This window comes from Streptopelia decaocto (assembly GCF_964273445.1).
Source record: "Streptopelia decaocto genome assembly, chromosome: 4".
Classification (NCBI taxonomy): domain Eukaryota; kingdom Metazoa; phylum Chordata; class Aves; order Columbiformes; family Columbidae; genus Streptopelia; species Streptopelia decaocto.
This window is the reverse complement of record NC_138658.1, coordinates 40,328,114-40,342,685: the sequence shown is the minus strand read 5'-3', so window position 1 is coordinate 40,342,685 and position 14,572 is coordinate 40,328,114. Positions and strand designations below refer to the sequence as shown.

General features: G+C 34.2%; 1 protein-coding gene across 2 annotated transcripts in view; it reads left to right on the top strand.

Moving 5' to 3' along the window:
• GLRA3 (glycine receptor alpha 3) overlaps window positions 1–14,572 on the top strand; it is a gene marked incomplete at both ends in the record, with an annotated part of 80,892 nt that overhangs the window by 16,567 nt on the left and 49,753 nt on the right. For both annotated transcript variants that reach the window (XM_082051229.1, XM_082051228.1), the window contains 2 exons: window positions 3,856–3,983; window positions 10,015–10,082. In XM_082051229.1, coding sequence (XP_081907355.1) covers window positions 3,856–3,983; window positions 10,015–10,082 — 196 coding nt within the window. The remainder of the gene's footprint in view (window positions 1–3,855; window positions 3,984–10,014; window positions 10,083–14,572) is intronic.

Below are 14,572 nucleotides of genomic sequence, written 5' to 3'. Positions count from 1 at the left end.
GTAAACACTAATTTAACAGACAGAACAAAGACAGGTGTAATTATAGTTTTGGTGATTCTAATCTTCTTTTCATATCTGGTTTTGTATAACAGCTTATTTGGAACAAAAATTCTTCCCCTAATTTTTGATGGTGTAAATTCAACCAGTCACAAATTATTTTTTTGAATACATTGTTTGACAACATTTTCTATTATTTTCTCTATTTTTTATCCACTGCTTTCTTTAACAAATTTATTTTTAATTGTTTGGCAAGACTTAATTTGACTTCTAAAGATGTTCAGGACACATCAGGAAAGTCAAATAAAGCACTGCTTTAAATCTGAAATTTGAAGATGGTTTAAATCCTTATAACTGTTAGCAATACTTATCAATAGCTCACAGGAACAATATAGAGTGACTAACAGGGATACCATTATAGCTGGTAACATTTCCTGGTAAAATATTAATATACAAGAAGACTGACAGGTTATAATCTCTCTGAAATAAAAGACTTGAGCAATGGGAAGCCTTTTTTGCTTTTGTCTGTGAACAAAAATGTGCAGCTTCCCCTCTCAGTAGTTTAAAGTTGCGTAATGACTTCATGCTAACCGCAAGTCTATTGTAGCATACTTTGAATGCACCATAGTATAAAAGTTTTGCTGATATTAAATTCTTGTAATTCTGCCTGTTAGAAGATACATGCATGAGTTATTTAAAAAAAAAAAAAAATGCAACAGGTCAGACTAAATCCCCTCTGGAGGTACACAAAGCTATTCCTGGGATTTATGCAATAATTGTGTGTCAAGGAGGAAGCAACGTGCATTAACACTGAAAGGACCTACATTCATACTTCATGAAAGGAGTGTGACCTTCTCTAACCACTTAGCCAGAGGCTTATTTTTTGGAGGCAATGTATAATAAAACTGGAGAAACCTTACCATGCAGAATAATTTTTTATGTTAATTTATAAAGAGAAAACGCCACAGTTTGCCAGGTAGTCTTCCTAAAATCCTTCCTAAAATCCTTCCTAAAATCCACTGATTTACTCAGGTTTTACTATATAACCAAGTCTCACTCATTTTTAACTCTATAAGTATTCCACTATTCTGTTTGGATAGATGAAGTTATTATTTGTCCAACACTGTGCTTGAAATACATGTTTTCAATTAAAGGTAGTTTGAAAGGGCAGAAGTACGCAGTGCTCTATCATCTTTTATTCAACAACACCAAGCCGAGAAAAAGGGAAAACTTTTCTGAAGAAATATTTAGTTACAGATGACAGCTGATTTCTAAAATAAAACTTTCTTATACAAAATGTGTTAGTTATGCTGAATATATTGTTTTCAGAAGCAGGCAATAAAATTATTCAAGATATTCTGAGGCTTTTAACTGACAAATGAAAACAAATATTAATGATGCTATCATACAAAAAAAGTAAATACCACTTTGAGAAAATCCATAGTCAGAGCAATTACTGTTTTTCCTGTTCATCATTAGTTACTTTAATTTAAAAGTACTCCATTCCACTGCAGCTTTTAAAAGTAAAGACTACAAGAACAACAAAGATTAGAAAAAGTTCAGAGAAGTGAAAAACAGGAGAAACAAACAAATTCTCCATTCAGAGAAACTGATTGATATAGAAGCTAACAATATGCCTTTCTATATTTGTGTTCTGGATAGTTTATTTATATGCAGAATAAAAAAAATAGGAGATATATATTGTGTAGTGTAGGAATTCTATATATCCTACAGAAATGTAACCTTTTTATAGAAGAGTAGAAGAAAGAAATCTAACTGTTTATATATGTACTCACATAGTAATTTGACTCTCCTGCCTTGCAAATAGATAAAATCCAGTAAAGTGTAATTGCACTTGCAGATTTTATTTGCTTTATAACCACATATGTTGTTTTATAGAAATATAAATGACTACGAGTTGAAATAATGTAATAAGATAAATTCAGAATGATTGGTGATGAAAGTTATGTCAGAGACCAGTGGGATAATTTCAAATTGAACTAGAAAAATAACAGACAAAGTACTTTCTCAGTAAGGGAAACACATTCTCCAGCTATGGGAAGAAATTAAGAACTAGGTTAGCTACTGAAGGAAATTAAAGAAACATTTTTTTTCTGAAAGATAATACTGGAAGAGATGCCAAAATATTCAGAAAAAAAATATAAATATCCAATAATTTAGAAATTTGTGAACAATCTAGAAATATGCAAACCAACTTACACATAGAATAGCATAACCACTAGATAAGCTGATAAACAGAAGGATTAGTTTTTAACTCTCTGCTTTCAGTTAGGATTACAATCACAAGACTTAATTTCCAGGTTATATAAAATATGAGTAAAACAAAGCATTCTATAGGTTTCTAGGTTCATACTCTGTGCATGTCCCAATTTGTGACACTCAAGATTTAATATGAAATAATTTTTGATTAAAGATATTAAATCTAAATTTCAAATTTGAAGACAGACTTCTTAGTAGACCTTCTAAATGGAAGTTGCCATAAAACTGCAACTTTTCATGTCCTGAGTAATGAAGTCTTGAGAAGAAAAATAAAGGTATCCCCAGTCTGCACTTAATATGGTATCTGCGTACACATATACCTGTATGGAATTTTTCCATTTGAAACTCCATCCACTGTTAGCAAGCAAAGTTCAGCATTGGCTTCTTTTATGAGATAGGCAATTCCTAATGATTTTACATTATTCCCTGTGTTTATTTCTAAATGAAGGCATATTTAACACTCCTAAAAGAGTTAATTGGTATTAATAGAAGCCAATGAAGTGGGTGAGAGATTCACATCCTTCTGCAATAGATTTTTTACTAGAAGTCAGCACAAACAGGAAAAGCTCTCTATCTTTTACTTGAGACTCCAAAAGCCATGGAAGGTTTTAGCTGCACTATGTATCACAATGTTACTTATAATTCTATTTGCATATATATTTACTGAGTCTGTTGTTTTCTTCAATGTGTTGTCCAGAGTCCAAGTAAGAGTTCCACAACAATAAAGACCTTTTTCTTCAGGTCCATATGACTGATCATAGCACTGATACTTTTCTCTCTTGGCATGTATGGAACGCACTTTACAATGTCAGTGAAAGTTCTGCATACATATGGAAAGGAGGCTATAGGAGATGACGTTTGCCATGTGGCCCTGAGATGAAAATTTTGCCCTAAGATAGTTCCTTCAGTAAGTTGTGCGGGTTTTGTTGTTTTTTGGTTTTTGTTTTTGTTTTTTCCCACTGCAGCAGTCACTTTCATTTTAACAAAAAACAAACCTCGAAGACCATGCTGAAGATTACCATTTGCCAAGAGACTGTTTGATATGTTGTATTATGTTTAAATATCAACATAAAACATTGGCTGAACAAAAATTGAGATAGTACTACTATTCTGTGAAAGATCCTTACTACTTTTTTTTTTTTGCTCCGATCTAGGCTTCTATTACACCACACGCAGTTAAACAGACCAATCTCAGAGTGGACTCCAAGTTATAAGATTCTACATGCACCGCTATTTGTGTAGATGACATTATTTAGCTCTGTGATAGTGGATTGATTACTGTTGACTCGCAGTGTTATTAATCTCCAGAAGTCCCGAGAAAATGGTAACAACAACCTACAATGATGCAGCTTAGCAAATTAAAATTAGCATGTAAAATGACAGATACAAAAAGAATTTACTGTTTCCATTTCTTTGCTACAACTACTTTTGAAGCATAACCTAGTTTGAAGGGAAGTCATAGCTTTCCTGTTTTCCTGTTCATACAAGAAGAAACTAAAGGGTTTGACTGCATAAAATCAAAGTTTCTCTAACAAAATATTTTGTTCTGCTTTTATGTTTGTTTTTTCTTGCTGTTAGCTTGGTGGCCACAAAGGAAACAGACAGTGCAAGATCTCGGAGCATGCCAATGTCACCATCTGATTTCCTGGACAAGCTCATGGGTAGGATGTCAGGCTACGATGCAAGGATCAGGCCAAATTTCAAAGGTAATTTCAAACCTAAACCTGCAGGTTTTCAGTATTTCTACTGACACAAATGCAGCTTCTGGAACAAACATGAAAACAAAGTACATTCACAGAAAAAAAAGTGCTTACTTTTCCCTTTCTTTGCTATGACAATTCATTTCAGTAGTAATATACCTTATGGCTAGATTTGAATTGTCTAATAGGGCTTGGTTTTGTTTTTTCTTTCCTGAAATGCTTGTTAGTCGATTCAAATTCCCACCTTGAACTACCATAGCCTGAAGCATTCCAGAATGCAAGTTCCATGAAAGAGAGGCCAAATCCTTATATGCACCTGATCCTAACTGAAAGGGCGAGTATATTAATGACATGACTATCAAACTTAAAAGAGCTGATCTTAGTTACCCAATTTATCACCAAATTAGATTCCTCCCTCCTGTGCCACAGTTCTGCTTTGAAATGACAGAAGGGACCATCTTTCCTCTTGTTCCTTTCCCTGTTCTCAGTTCCTCACCGAAACTGCTGGTTCTCAATAACTGGAATTGTCTCTTGGGGTCTGACTTTTATGCACTTATCACAAAGGACATTCAAACAAGACAAAGGAGATCCAAAGACTATTGGGAGTCCAAAGCTTGCAATGCACTGATTACATCTTGGCAGGATCTTCATGCAAAACATATTATCCAGACTCAGGCATGCTAAAGTAGAGTATTTAGTGAAGGATTATACAAAATATATTGTTATACAAATATACAAACTATTATACAGACAAATATTTCTAACTTTTGCAGTCTGAGAAGTTTAAGTAAAATTGACTTTTATTAGAACGCAAAGAGTTCCAATAATACAGCAGAACTATATTTAATTCTATTTCTGAATCTTTAAATCAAAGTATTGGTCTTTAAACTCTCCAGAACATAAGGGGTTTTTTTCAAAGAATAAACCTATTGTGACTAAAAATTATATTATTCTTACTTTGCCTCAGCTGCCTTCTCTTATGCCTGTCTTCTTGAGTCCAAGAGATTCTCTTAGCTCTACCATTTCACTGTAAGGTGGGATTTACTCCATGTTTACTACAAAACTTTTCCTTTGAGCAGACAGGCCTTCCTCATCTAAGTCATCTGTCATCGCCTTTCCATCTTAATTCTTATTCAGCATTACATTTTATAGTTTTTTTGTCGTCTCCAAGTCCCAGAAACTTAAGTGGTTATGACTCTAAAGACATTGCTACTTACTGGTTTTGCCAGAATTTGCCCACAATGATTCATAAAGACCAAATAAGTCAAATTTTGTCAAATTACTTCCTCACCAGTAAGCCATAAACAGTTGGTGCTGTATATATAAAATTATTACCCAGGATTTACTGCAGCTGGAAGTGCTTTGCTTTTAATGAGTAAGTTATCAGTGCTGATATTTCTCAGATACTGACAAACGTACAATGGAAATTCAAACACACAGCTAAAGATTTGCAACAATGATCAATATCCCTGATGGCCATACAGAATAAGTCCCCTGGACTTTCCTTGCCAGAACTATTCTGAGGAATGTTCCAGTTCCTGGCTTCCTGGAGGGTTAATGTATCAAAAAGTATTTACAAAGTAATGCAAAACACTGTATTTCTAAAATTACTTTCTTATATGAGTGGTAGCTGTTAAATTATTTTTGCTCCTTATTAAAGTTGTCTTGTTGCCATAGTATACTCTTTAACACGCAAACTGCAGGTTCAAGTTAAGGTAAAGCTGTGCTGGGTAGAAGACGACCTCAGGCAAAGCCTAATAACTGCAGTTTTTTCTTCTTTTTTCGAGTCTCCTGAAGTGCTACAGACAAGTGCTTAAAAATGAGGAGCTTACAGCTTGTAAATTGCTTTGGAGGCTGGATTTTGGAGTTTGTCATGGACACTAAGCAATCACAATCTTCTAATAGGGCTACAGTGAAGAACAGGCAGATGGTTTATAGATTAGTGAATTCAATACAGTACTTCTTGAAAGTATGGTTCAAAAGACTTAGAGCCTTGTTTTGTAACTGTTGAAATTTAAAGAGACAAAACCTAATTTGACATTGTTCTTTTTCAAAAAGTGCACATTCTAAATCTTCTAGACAGCTATGCAGTTTGAACAAATCTGCCCAGAATGATTCAGATCTATCACTAAGAATAAGTATCTCCTTAAGTGACTTTGCCACTTTCTGGTTACTTTTGTTAGTCCTAGAAGAAGTGCTGGGGCTTAATGCCGTTTTGAGTTTTTAATCTGGCAACAGTTTTAAAGAAACAGAGTGATTACTAACAAGATAACTCAAGTAAGCATTTAAAAATCATTAGTTCTTCCAATAAAATTCTTATGTAGACAAGATTTTTAGTTGCCATCTTTTTGTCATAATTAATTTTGGTCAAAAACACAATCTTATATATTTTGCCTGAGTGTTCTGCTTTTGGCTAAAGAATTCTGCATATCTGTTCTTTTTCAACAGAAATAACAGAGAAGACTGTTGGTATTTATTTAGCTATGGAATAAAACAGAAAATTAAGAACTCTTGTAAAATCTTTGTTCCTGTTGCAAAATATTTTTATTACCAGTACATCAAAAACATAGCAAGGTCCTTATCTTACTCAGCTGTTCCAGAAATTAAGGAAAATTATTACTTCCTTTTGATCTTTACAGATTTGTGTACTTATATATCAGTCCCTACTGTATCTCTTTTGCAATGCTAAGAGATCTGCTCTACTTGAGATGTTTCGTGTGGCAGCACGTCATAGAATTTGTGATCCTTGTTCGCCTTTTTTGACATCTCCTTTCTCCCTAATATATCCCTTTGAGGCAGACAGAGGAGAAATTTTGGAGTATTCAAGATGGAAGTTCACGATCTGTTTGTATGGTAGTCCATTTTTTAAACGTATTTCTTTGCATTCTCCTGTTTTTATTAGCTACAGAACTTGTCTCCAGAAAACCACCCATAATTAATCTAGCCTCTCTTTCCTGCATGGAAATCATTCATTCGGAGCCCATCTGTAGGAATGCATAGAAAGGATTATTTAGCATTTGGCCAACAATGAATTTCATCAAACATTTTATTGCTTGATAGCTCAATATTTTGTGATTTTTCTGCATCTCTTCGCAGTCAGCTTTATATACAACACCACTAAATAATCTCATATCAGAAGCAAAATTATATTGCCATATCTTCCTTTCTAGGACATTAATATCAATCTGAAAAGATTCAGTGCAGATCTGTAGTTCAACTCATCAACATTAACCTCGCATTTTGAAAACTAGTTATTTATTCCTAACATTACTAACTTTAAATGAAAAGGCCTACGAAAGGAGTGTCTCTCACTTCATCAAGATTAACATCCTTAAAAAGCCTTCAACAAAAGATCACATTGAAAAGTTTTTGAAACTCCAAATATATTATTTTAATTAATTTTATATAACAGTTTAAATTAATATTTATTTAATTAGATTGTCTTTGTCCACATGCTCATCAGGTCTCTCAGAGCACTTCAGTAGGTCTGAGAGATGTTATTTCAACAATAATAATATTAATCCATATCTCTTACTCATAACACTTATCATTTCTACCAGTTTAGCTGGTACAGAGGTAAGGTTTACAGGGATAAAGTTCATTGTCAACGTCATCCACCATCATATCTGGAGTCTGTTTTTCTTTTTTAATTCGAGTTATAGGTCCTGGACGTGGCACACATTTCCACTGATAACAAAACTGACATATGTGACAGCTGACTCAAAGTGATTCATACTTTCACAGTTTTGCAAAGATTTTTATAATATCTGGCTTGATATCACCTCAACCTGTCAGTTTGTTCCTCTTCATTTAGTCTGAAATGTCTTCTACAGTCTTCATAGAAATCTTCCATCAGAATAGCTCAAGTATGTGACACAGCTTGCAATCGGAGACAAACGCTGCTACAAAGATTTCATTTAGTTTTTCTGCTCTGACCTTCTTCATTTTCATGGCTACTTTCATATCTTAATCATAATCTTTTGACTTCACCTTCCAGATCTTGGCAGGATTCTACTTTTAACGCCTTGCAGGTTGTTATCATTGTTAGCTTTTCTGCCTCTAGCAAATTTCAGCTCTATTTTTTCCCCTCTGTCTTTAATTTACATTCAACTTGCCTGAGTTCCTGTGTTTGAATATGACTTCCAGTTTTAACAGCTTCATTTCTTCTTTTTTTTTGACCATGTTTTGGGAAGTTCCTTTTACTCTCAGCACAGTATCTTCGAGTAATCTCTAAACTGTTTGAAAGGTGTTTTTAACTTATCCCTTCATGTTCCTTTTAACAAGCTGTTGTTAACTATGTTTTTGTAAGGATGCTTTTGAAATTAAGCATCAACACTGTAGTGATTTAGGGCTTTTCTTTATAAAAACGACTATGTTGATATAGCAAACTTACACTTTAAAGCATAATACTATTTTAAACAAGACAGTATCATACCAAATTTGAAATGCTGACAAGTACTACAACATGAAAGGGTTTGAAAGGAAAGCTGCCTTGCAAATAAATTATCAAACATAGTCAGGAAATACAATTTCCTCCCTGACAGTTTTTAGTGACTGCCTTTGTTCTTCTCCCCTGCTTTTGCTTTTTCTCTTGATCCTTGTCAGGAGTTGTCAATGTTAGCTTTTACTGGTTTCTAAGAAATACTGGATATGCTCAGCAGCTCTAAATAATTAATCAAATTAATCAATTAGCCAAATTTTAAAAAGTGAAGAAAATAGTGTCCAAGTGATTGCAGAGTGATACCTCCTTACCTGGGAATTCTGCTCCATAGCTGTGGTCTTGTGTATAATGACTGAAGTACATGCGCTGATTTTTTGTTGCAATTGCCATATAGTACTTCAAAGCAAATATTGCCTTGAGGAAAGAAAACTGGGTGTTCCAAGTTGTGTCCTGTTGACAGAATTTGTAATGGCCGTTCTGATTCTTCAAGTATTTAATATTAAGTTCATTGGTCACATTAGATTTTGCTAGTTGCAAACCACCAGCTCTGGCAGAGCAGCTTCTTACTTCAGCGACCCTGAATAATAAATATTACATAAGGGTTTGTAAGACTAGTCCTCAAATTCCTGGTATAGATCTTTCATTATTAGTGACTGATAATACATACAGAAAGAAATTAGGTTCTCCAGTGCTGAAATGTATTACTGATATAAGAATATCAAGGTCAGGATGGTGACAGCAAAACGTGATGGAAAAACTTTGTTTCTGCTGTACACAGACTGACAGCTGTCAGAAAAAAAAAAAATGGAGAAATTAGCATACTCTACCAGAATGCCATTTTTACAGAGACATTCAGAGAAATAATTTCAAACCCTTTCCATTAAAAGATGATTCATTGTTCAGTTATCATGACTGCTCTGCCACTACTGATGCTTCACAAATGCAAGATAAGACAGAACAACATTTGACTGAAGACCCATGGTAACAGAAAATTCAGTTTAAATGGATTCTTAATCATTTTTTTGATTTAAGAGAAATAAGAATATAATCTAAGCCATTCTTCCCTATCCACATTTTCCTGTAAGTAGTAGAGATAAGAGCAGCAATAATGTGTTTCTGTTACCAGTGATGACCGATAGCATTAAAAGCAGTGGTCTTGAGTGAAAAAGGTCACTTTTTCCCCTAATTGTTGTACGAAGTAACATATATTGCTCACTAAAATGCATGTAAAAATATTTTTTACTATGTATTTCAAATGGGGTGTTGTTTTTTTTGAGTAGAATCATCTGTGCAAGTTTATAATAGTTAACTTTTTCTGATTCTGTGGTTTTCATGATTTTTTTTGTTGTTTTTTGGTTTTGATTTTTTTTGTTTGTTTTATTGCTAGAACTGGCTAGTCAAGTAGAGTACCTTTGAGAAAAATCAAAAGGAAAGTTATTAGAAACCATTCAATTTAATTTTGCATTAAATGATTTGTGAATGTAGCACTACTTCCTCCTAAGTCAATAAGCATTGTTTCATAATAGTTTATATTTTACAGTCACTCAATAAGCAATGATTTTGGAACAGGGACTGATGTTTTTTCATCTTTTGCAGGCCCTCCAGTTAATGTCACATGCAACATATTTATCAACAGCTTTGGATCCATTGCAGAGACAACCATGGTAAGATATTTTACCTCAAACAATGTCTAAAGTTCAAGTTAAATATGTTCAATGAGATCAACGGTTATCTAAGGCTTCTCTTTACCTGGACCTAAATGAAGAATTAAATCCAGTTCTGAAAACACAAAGTCAGAACATTTAATTTGGCAATTGACTTTTTCTAACAGAAAATTCATCATTATAGCATCAAACACATCAGTAAAAATAAAGCCAAGAGGTTTTTTGTTTGTTTAGATGTTGAACTGTGGTCCAACAAAAATAACTTGGATAAACTTATTTAACGGGTGAAACATATATGCTGATAACTTGGAGCACAGATTTACTCCTTTAAATTGGGTGAGACAGAAGAGATAAGCATTCTTTCTCCATACAAGTGCCCAATATATTTTGAAGAAAGGCAAATAAACACATTTTAAAACATTTACATAGTACTTGGGGACAGAGAGGATTAAAATACACAGAGATGAAAGAACTGTGTGAGTTCATTAAAAAAAAAAAAGTAAATACTCTGAAATCCCAACAATTTCAGGGGTCAGTACACATACTTGGAATGTCAGAACGTAGACTAAAAATAACTGGTACAGTTATAGCCAAAAAAAACCCAAACACCAACTAAGCAAAACCAACCAAACAAAAAAACCCCACCCAAACAAACAGAAAAAAAAACAAACCAAAAAAAAGAAAACCACAAACCACCACTGAGCGAAAGCCATCCTTCTGAATTACCAGTAAGAGGAAAAAATGAGATCTTTCCATGTAACTGAGGAACCCTAGTTAGGAAATCAATAACAAATTCATGAAGTCAAATATTTATGCCCCATATCTCCAAAGTGATGTTCACAGCTGCCTGATCTTCACTCACCTTGGAACATAGCGGTAGAATTTACTGAGAGGCAGATGATCTTTTTCAGGTATAAAAGTCACTTTAATTTGTATTTGGGTGCCTTGCCAGATTGCAAATCCCAAACAGATTGTCATGGCATCCAAGGAGATTTATTCAGGTTCAATCAGAGGATTAAGCAATTCCCACAGGATTAGAATAGTGCTCCACAGCTACTTTTTAATGTCTGGATGGGTGAATCTAGTGCAAAGCAGAAGACAGATCACAGCGTCAGTAAAATGCAAAAATTCGGCAATTACTTCACTATAAAAAGGATATTTGGAAAACTGGAGTTGCTACCCTTGAAAAAATTGCCCTGAATTTGGAAAGAGGATGCCTGAGTTCATGTCTCAAGTCTATCTTCTATCCAAAAAAAAGAGAGAATTATAAACATTTCTTTTCAGTAAAACTTAGCAATTAATATAATACTTCAGTCTTACAATTAAATCACATTCTGTTCTGTGTTGCCTTTAAAGCCAATTAGAACAGTTGAGATAGACTACGACATGATCTGCAACAAATAGTTCCAGGTAGTATGTTATAGAAAATACCAAACCTGGTCAGAACCATGGGATTTTTCGTTCTATTGCTTATATGCATTCAAAAAAGTACTTTTATATTCTTGATGATTTTTTTTTTTTTTTCAAACTATAAACAAGAGCTTAAGGAAAAAAACAAGTGCAAATTAAAACCTGGCTACTGAGTGGTACTCACTGGTATTTAAAACTATGAACTGAATAACAGGATATACATATAATCTATCAGCTTTAAAGAAGTCCAAGTACATCAAGTCACATCCTTCACTGTCACTGTGATCATTCTTGGCACTGTCAGTCTCGCTGTTGCTCTGGTTCTCTTACTTATAACCAAAATCTTTGAGCACCCTCTGCTGCTGCGGTTATGTACAGCAAAGCAAACAGTTACAGAAAAATAATGGGTTAAAAAAAACAAGATCAGCTGTAAAACGGCCCAGTGCCAACTTTGCATTACTGGAATTTCTAGTTCTCAGTAGGGAAGAGAAGGCCTTCGATGTGCAATTGGGGCTTATGGTGTACAGCAGGAACCAGCTTTCAGGCAAAGAGATTCTCTTATCGTTCATCCAGGCCTGTTTAGGGTTTTACAGAGGGGTGTAACGGATCAGGAGAGACAGCCAAACCAAAGAAGCAGGTTAGTTTGGCTTACAGCTTATTAAATCTGTAAATTGGTTTGTTCTTTTTTTTTTTTTTTTTTTTAGCATTTCTTTCAACTTCTGAGTATGGGTTACAGTTAGTTGATATTCCCTTTCTTTGTCTCAAAAGACAAAATGTGATTGTTCATAGTGGGAAAAAGACATGCTGCCTCTTGCTAGGAAGCTGTGATTCCAGTAAGTTTAAGTGATCATATGAGGAACCTAACTACGTCACATATGTTCTGAGGAGGCAGAAAAAAAATCACTTCATTTAAAACTGCCTTAAAAAAAGCTTTCATCATCAGCATCACTTAGAGTCCAGCCTTGACAATCTCTCTATGTTGTTGAGCTGAATGTTAGTAGATCTGTAGATGTCTCAATGTTCACAAAGTGAGGATTTCACACTCATCCTCAAGCCAAGTAAAACTCTTGTTGTTTCACACATATAACGTAAAACTTTGGTACAGTCTTTCATTTCTGACATGTTGCTACTATTATTTTTCACATAAGGATTTAGAAATCTTGAAGAATAGCAGGAGAGTAAAATGACTATTTCATGATATGAAATTAATGTAACTTAATTACATTAACATCTGAGGTTTTTTATTTATGATAAATAGCAAAGTACCTAAGCACACTTAACCTTAAAAATCTGAGCTATTAATAAGATTGCTTGGTCATGTAAAGTTAAATGCGTATTGCCAAGATGGGAACTACGTCCTACAGAAAACCAGATAATTTTCTTACCGGTGCACTGGAACTAGTATTTCAGGCTTTATCACAACATCCTCAAAAGTTCCTTACAGAGTTTCTCTTTGTAGCTCAAGCTGTGTATTTGCACTCTATGTCCTAATGCTCAGAGATTACCTGATTCTTAAGAGCAGCGTCACTGTCACATTTATTGTTGACAGTTACCAAAAAAAGAAAACAAAGCTTATGCGGTCTTACAGGGTGAGAATAATATCAATGCCTACATTTTCAGCTACAAATGTTCAGAGACAAAATACTGAACACATGAAGCAAAGGATACAGAATAGTTAGGCTATGGGTAGATAGTGGGCCATACCAAAAAAGTCTCCTGTTATTCTAGTAAATATATTTGACCAACTTCCTGAAGGTTTTTTGAGTCTTAAAAATCAGGAACAACACTTTGATCTTAATGTAGATCTACAGCAGTATTTACTAAGTATGTATTAATATGCTTAGCATAATACATGTGCTAAAAGTGCATTGAAAGAAACACTCACCGAGAGACCTAGTGGCAAATGACAACAGCGCAGACAATGAATACATTAAAAAGCATATGTCTGTTATTTGTTCCTGTGACATTTTTGCTGATGGGCATTTCTTAATTCAGCCTGAAAAGAACTGTGTTATCTTGAATGTTTTTAGGAAGCAGATGATAGAATTTTCTGTGCTCCCAGCACTAATGACATTATCTTACATTTACAAATAAAATGTGCTTTTAACCCACATTAACCCATTTTTAAGCCACCATAATTACTCTCACAAGTCACAGCTTTTTAATTTCATTAGCTTAATTTTTCTTCAAGTGCGCATTTCTGTTTATGCTCTATTCTATGTATTCTAGGTTGTCTTTAAATAGAGAATTTGAAAGGAGTGCTCATTTGTACACGTTGCAAAGCTTAATGATAAAGATTTTCACCAAATATTTTTCTCAGTTGATCTTCTCAAACACAAGGAAATACATGCCCTCCTTTGGTAACAATATGTTGAAAAATTCTGTATAATGGATATAGCCGTGTGTTAATACTGAAGCGATGGGCAGAAATAGCTACACTGCACATTTTTTTATCTCAGGTGAGTGAACATGCAATAAAGGCCACTTTACAGTTTCAAAATTAAAAAAAAAAAAAAAAAATCTTTCCCTATTTGTCAATTCATTCCCTCCTATCAAGTCACAGAGAAGTCCAACAAACTGCTCTTGTATGAGTTTGGAAGGTGGATTATTTAATATCCTTTATTTTATCATAAACTTACCTCTGCCATGCTAAGCCTGAGAAGCAGGTGTAGACAGGAGTAGACAGAGGTTTTCCAAATTCTAGCAGTTCTGCAGTTCTCCAGTTTGTAACATAACCAGATTAACCCATGCAAATTCCCCTGCTGAATCTGCATTCTAAGCAGACAACATCATATCACCCTCCCCAGATACAGCATCTATTCTCCATATTGTATGGAAATTGTATAGAATGCAACCAAACTGTTCTTGAAAAAACACATTGTGATGCCTACAGTGTATGAGGTAGTAAAGAAATAGCATCATTTGTTTTCAAAGTAAAAAGTTGGCTTTATAAGCAGCAATGGAAAACATCATATTGTGCAGTTCTGCTCTGAAACTTTCAGTTTAGGAAAACTTTATAGAAGGGAATCTTGGAATTCAGATACTGTGTGGTGGAAGAAATCTAGATAAAACCCTGGCTG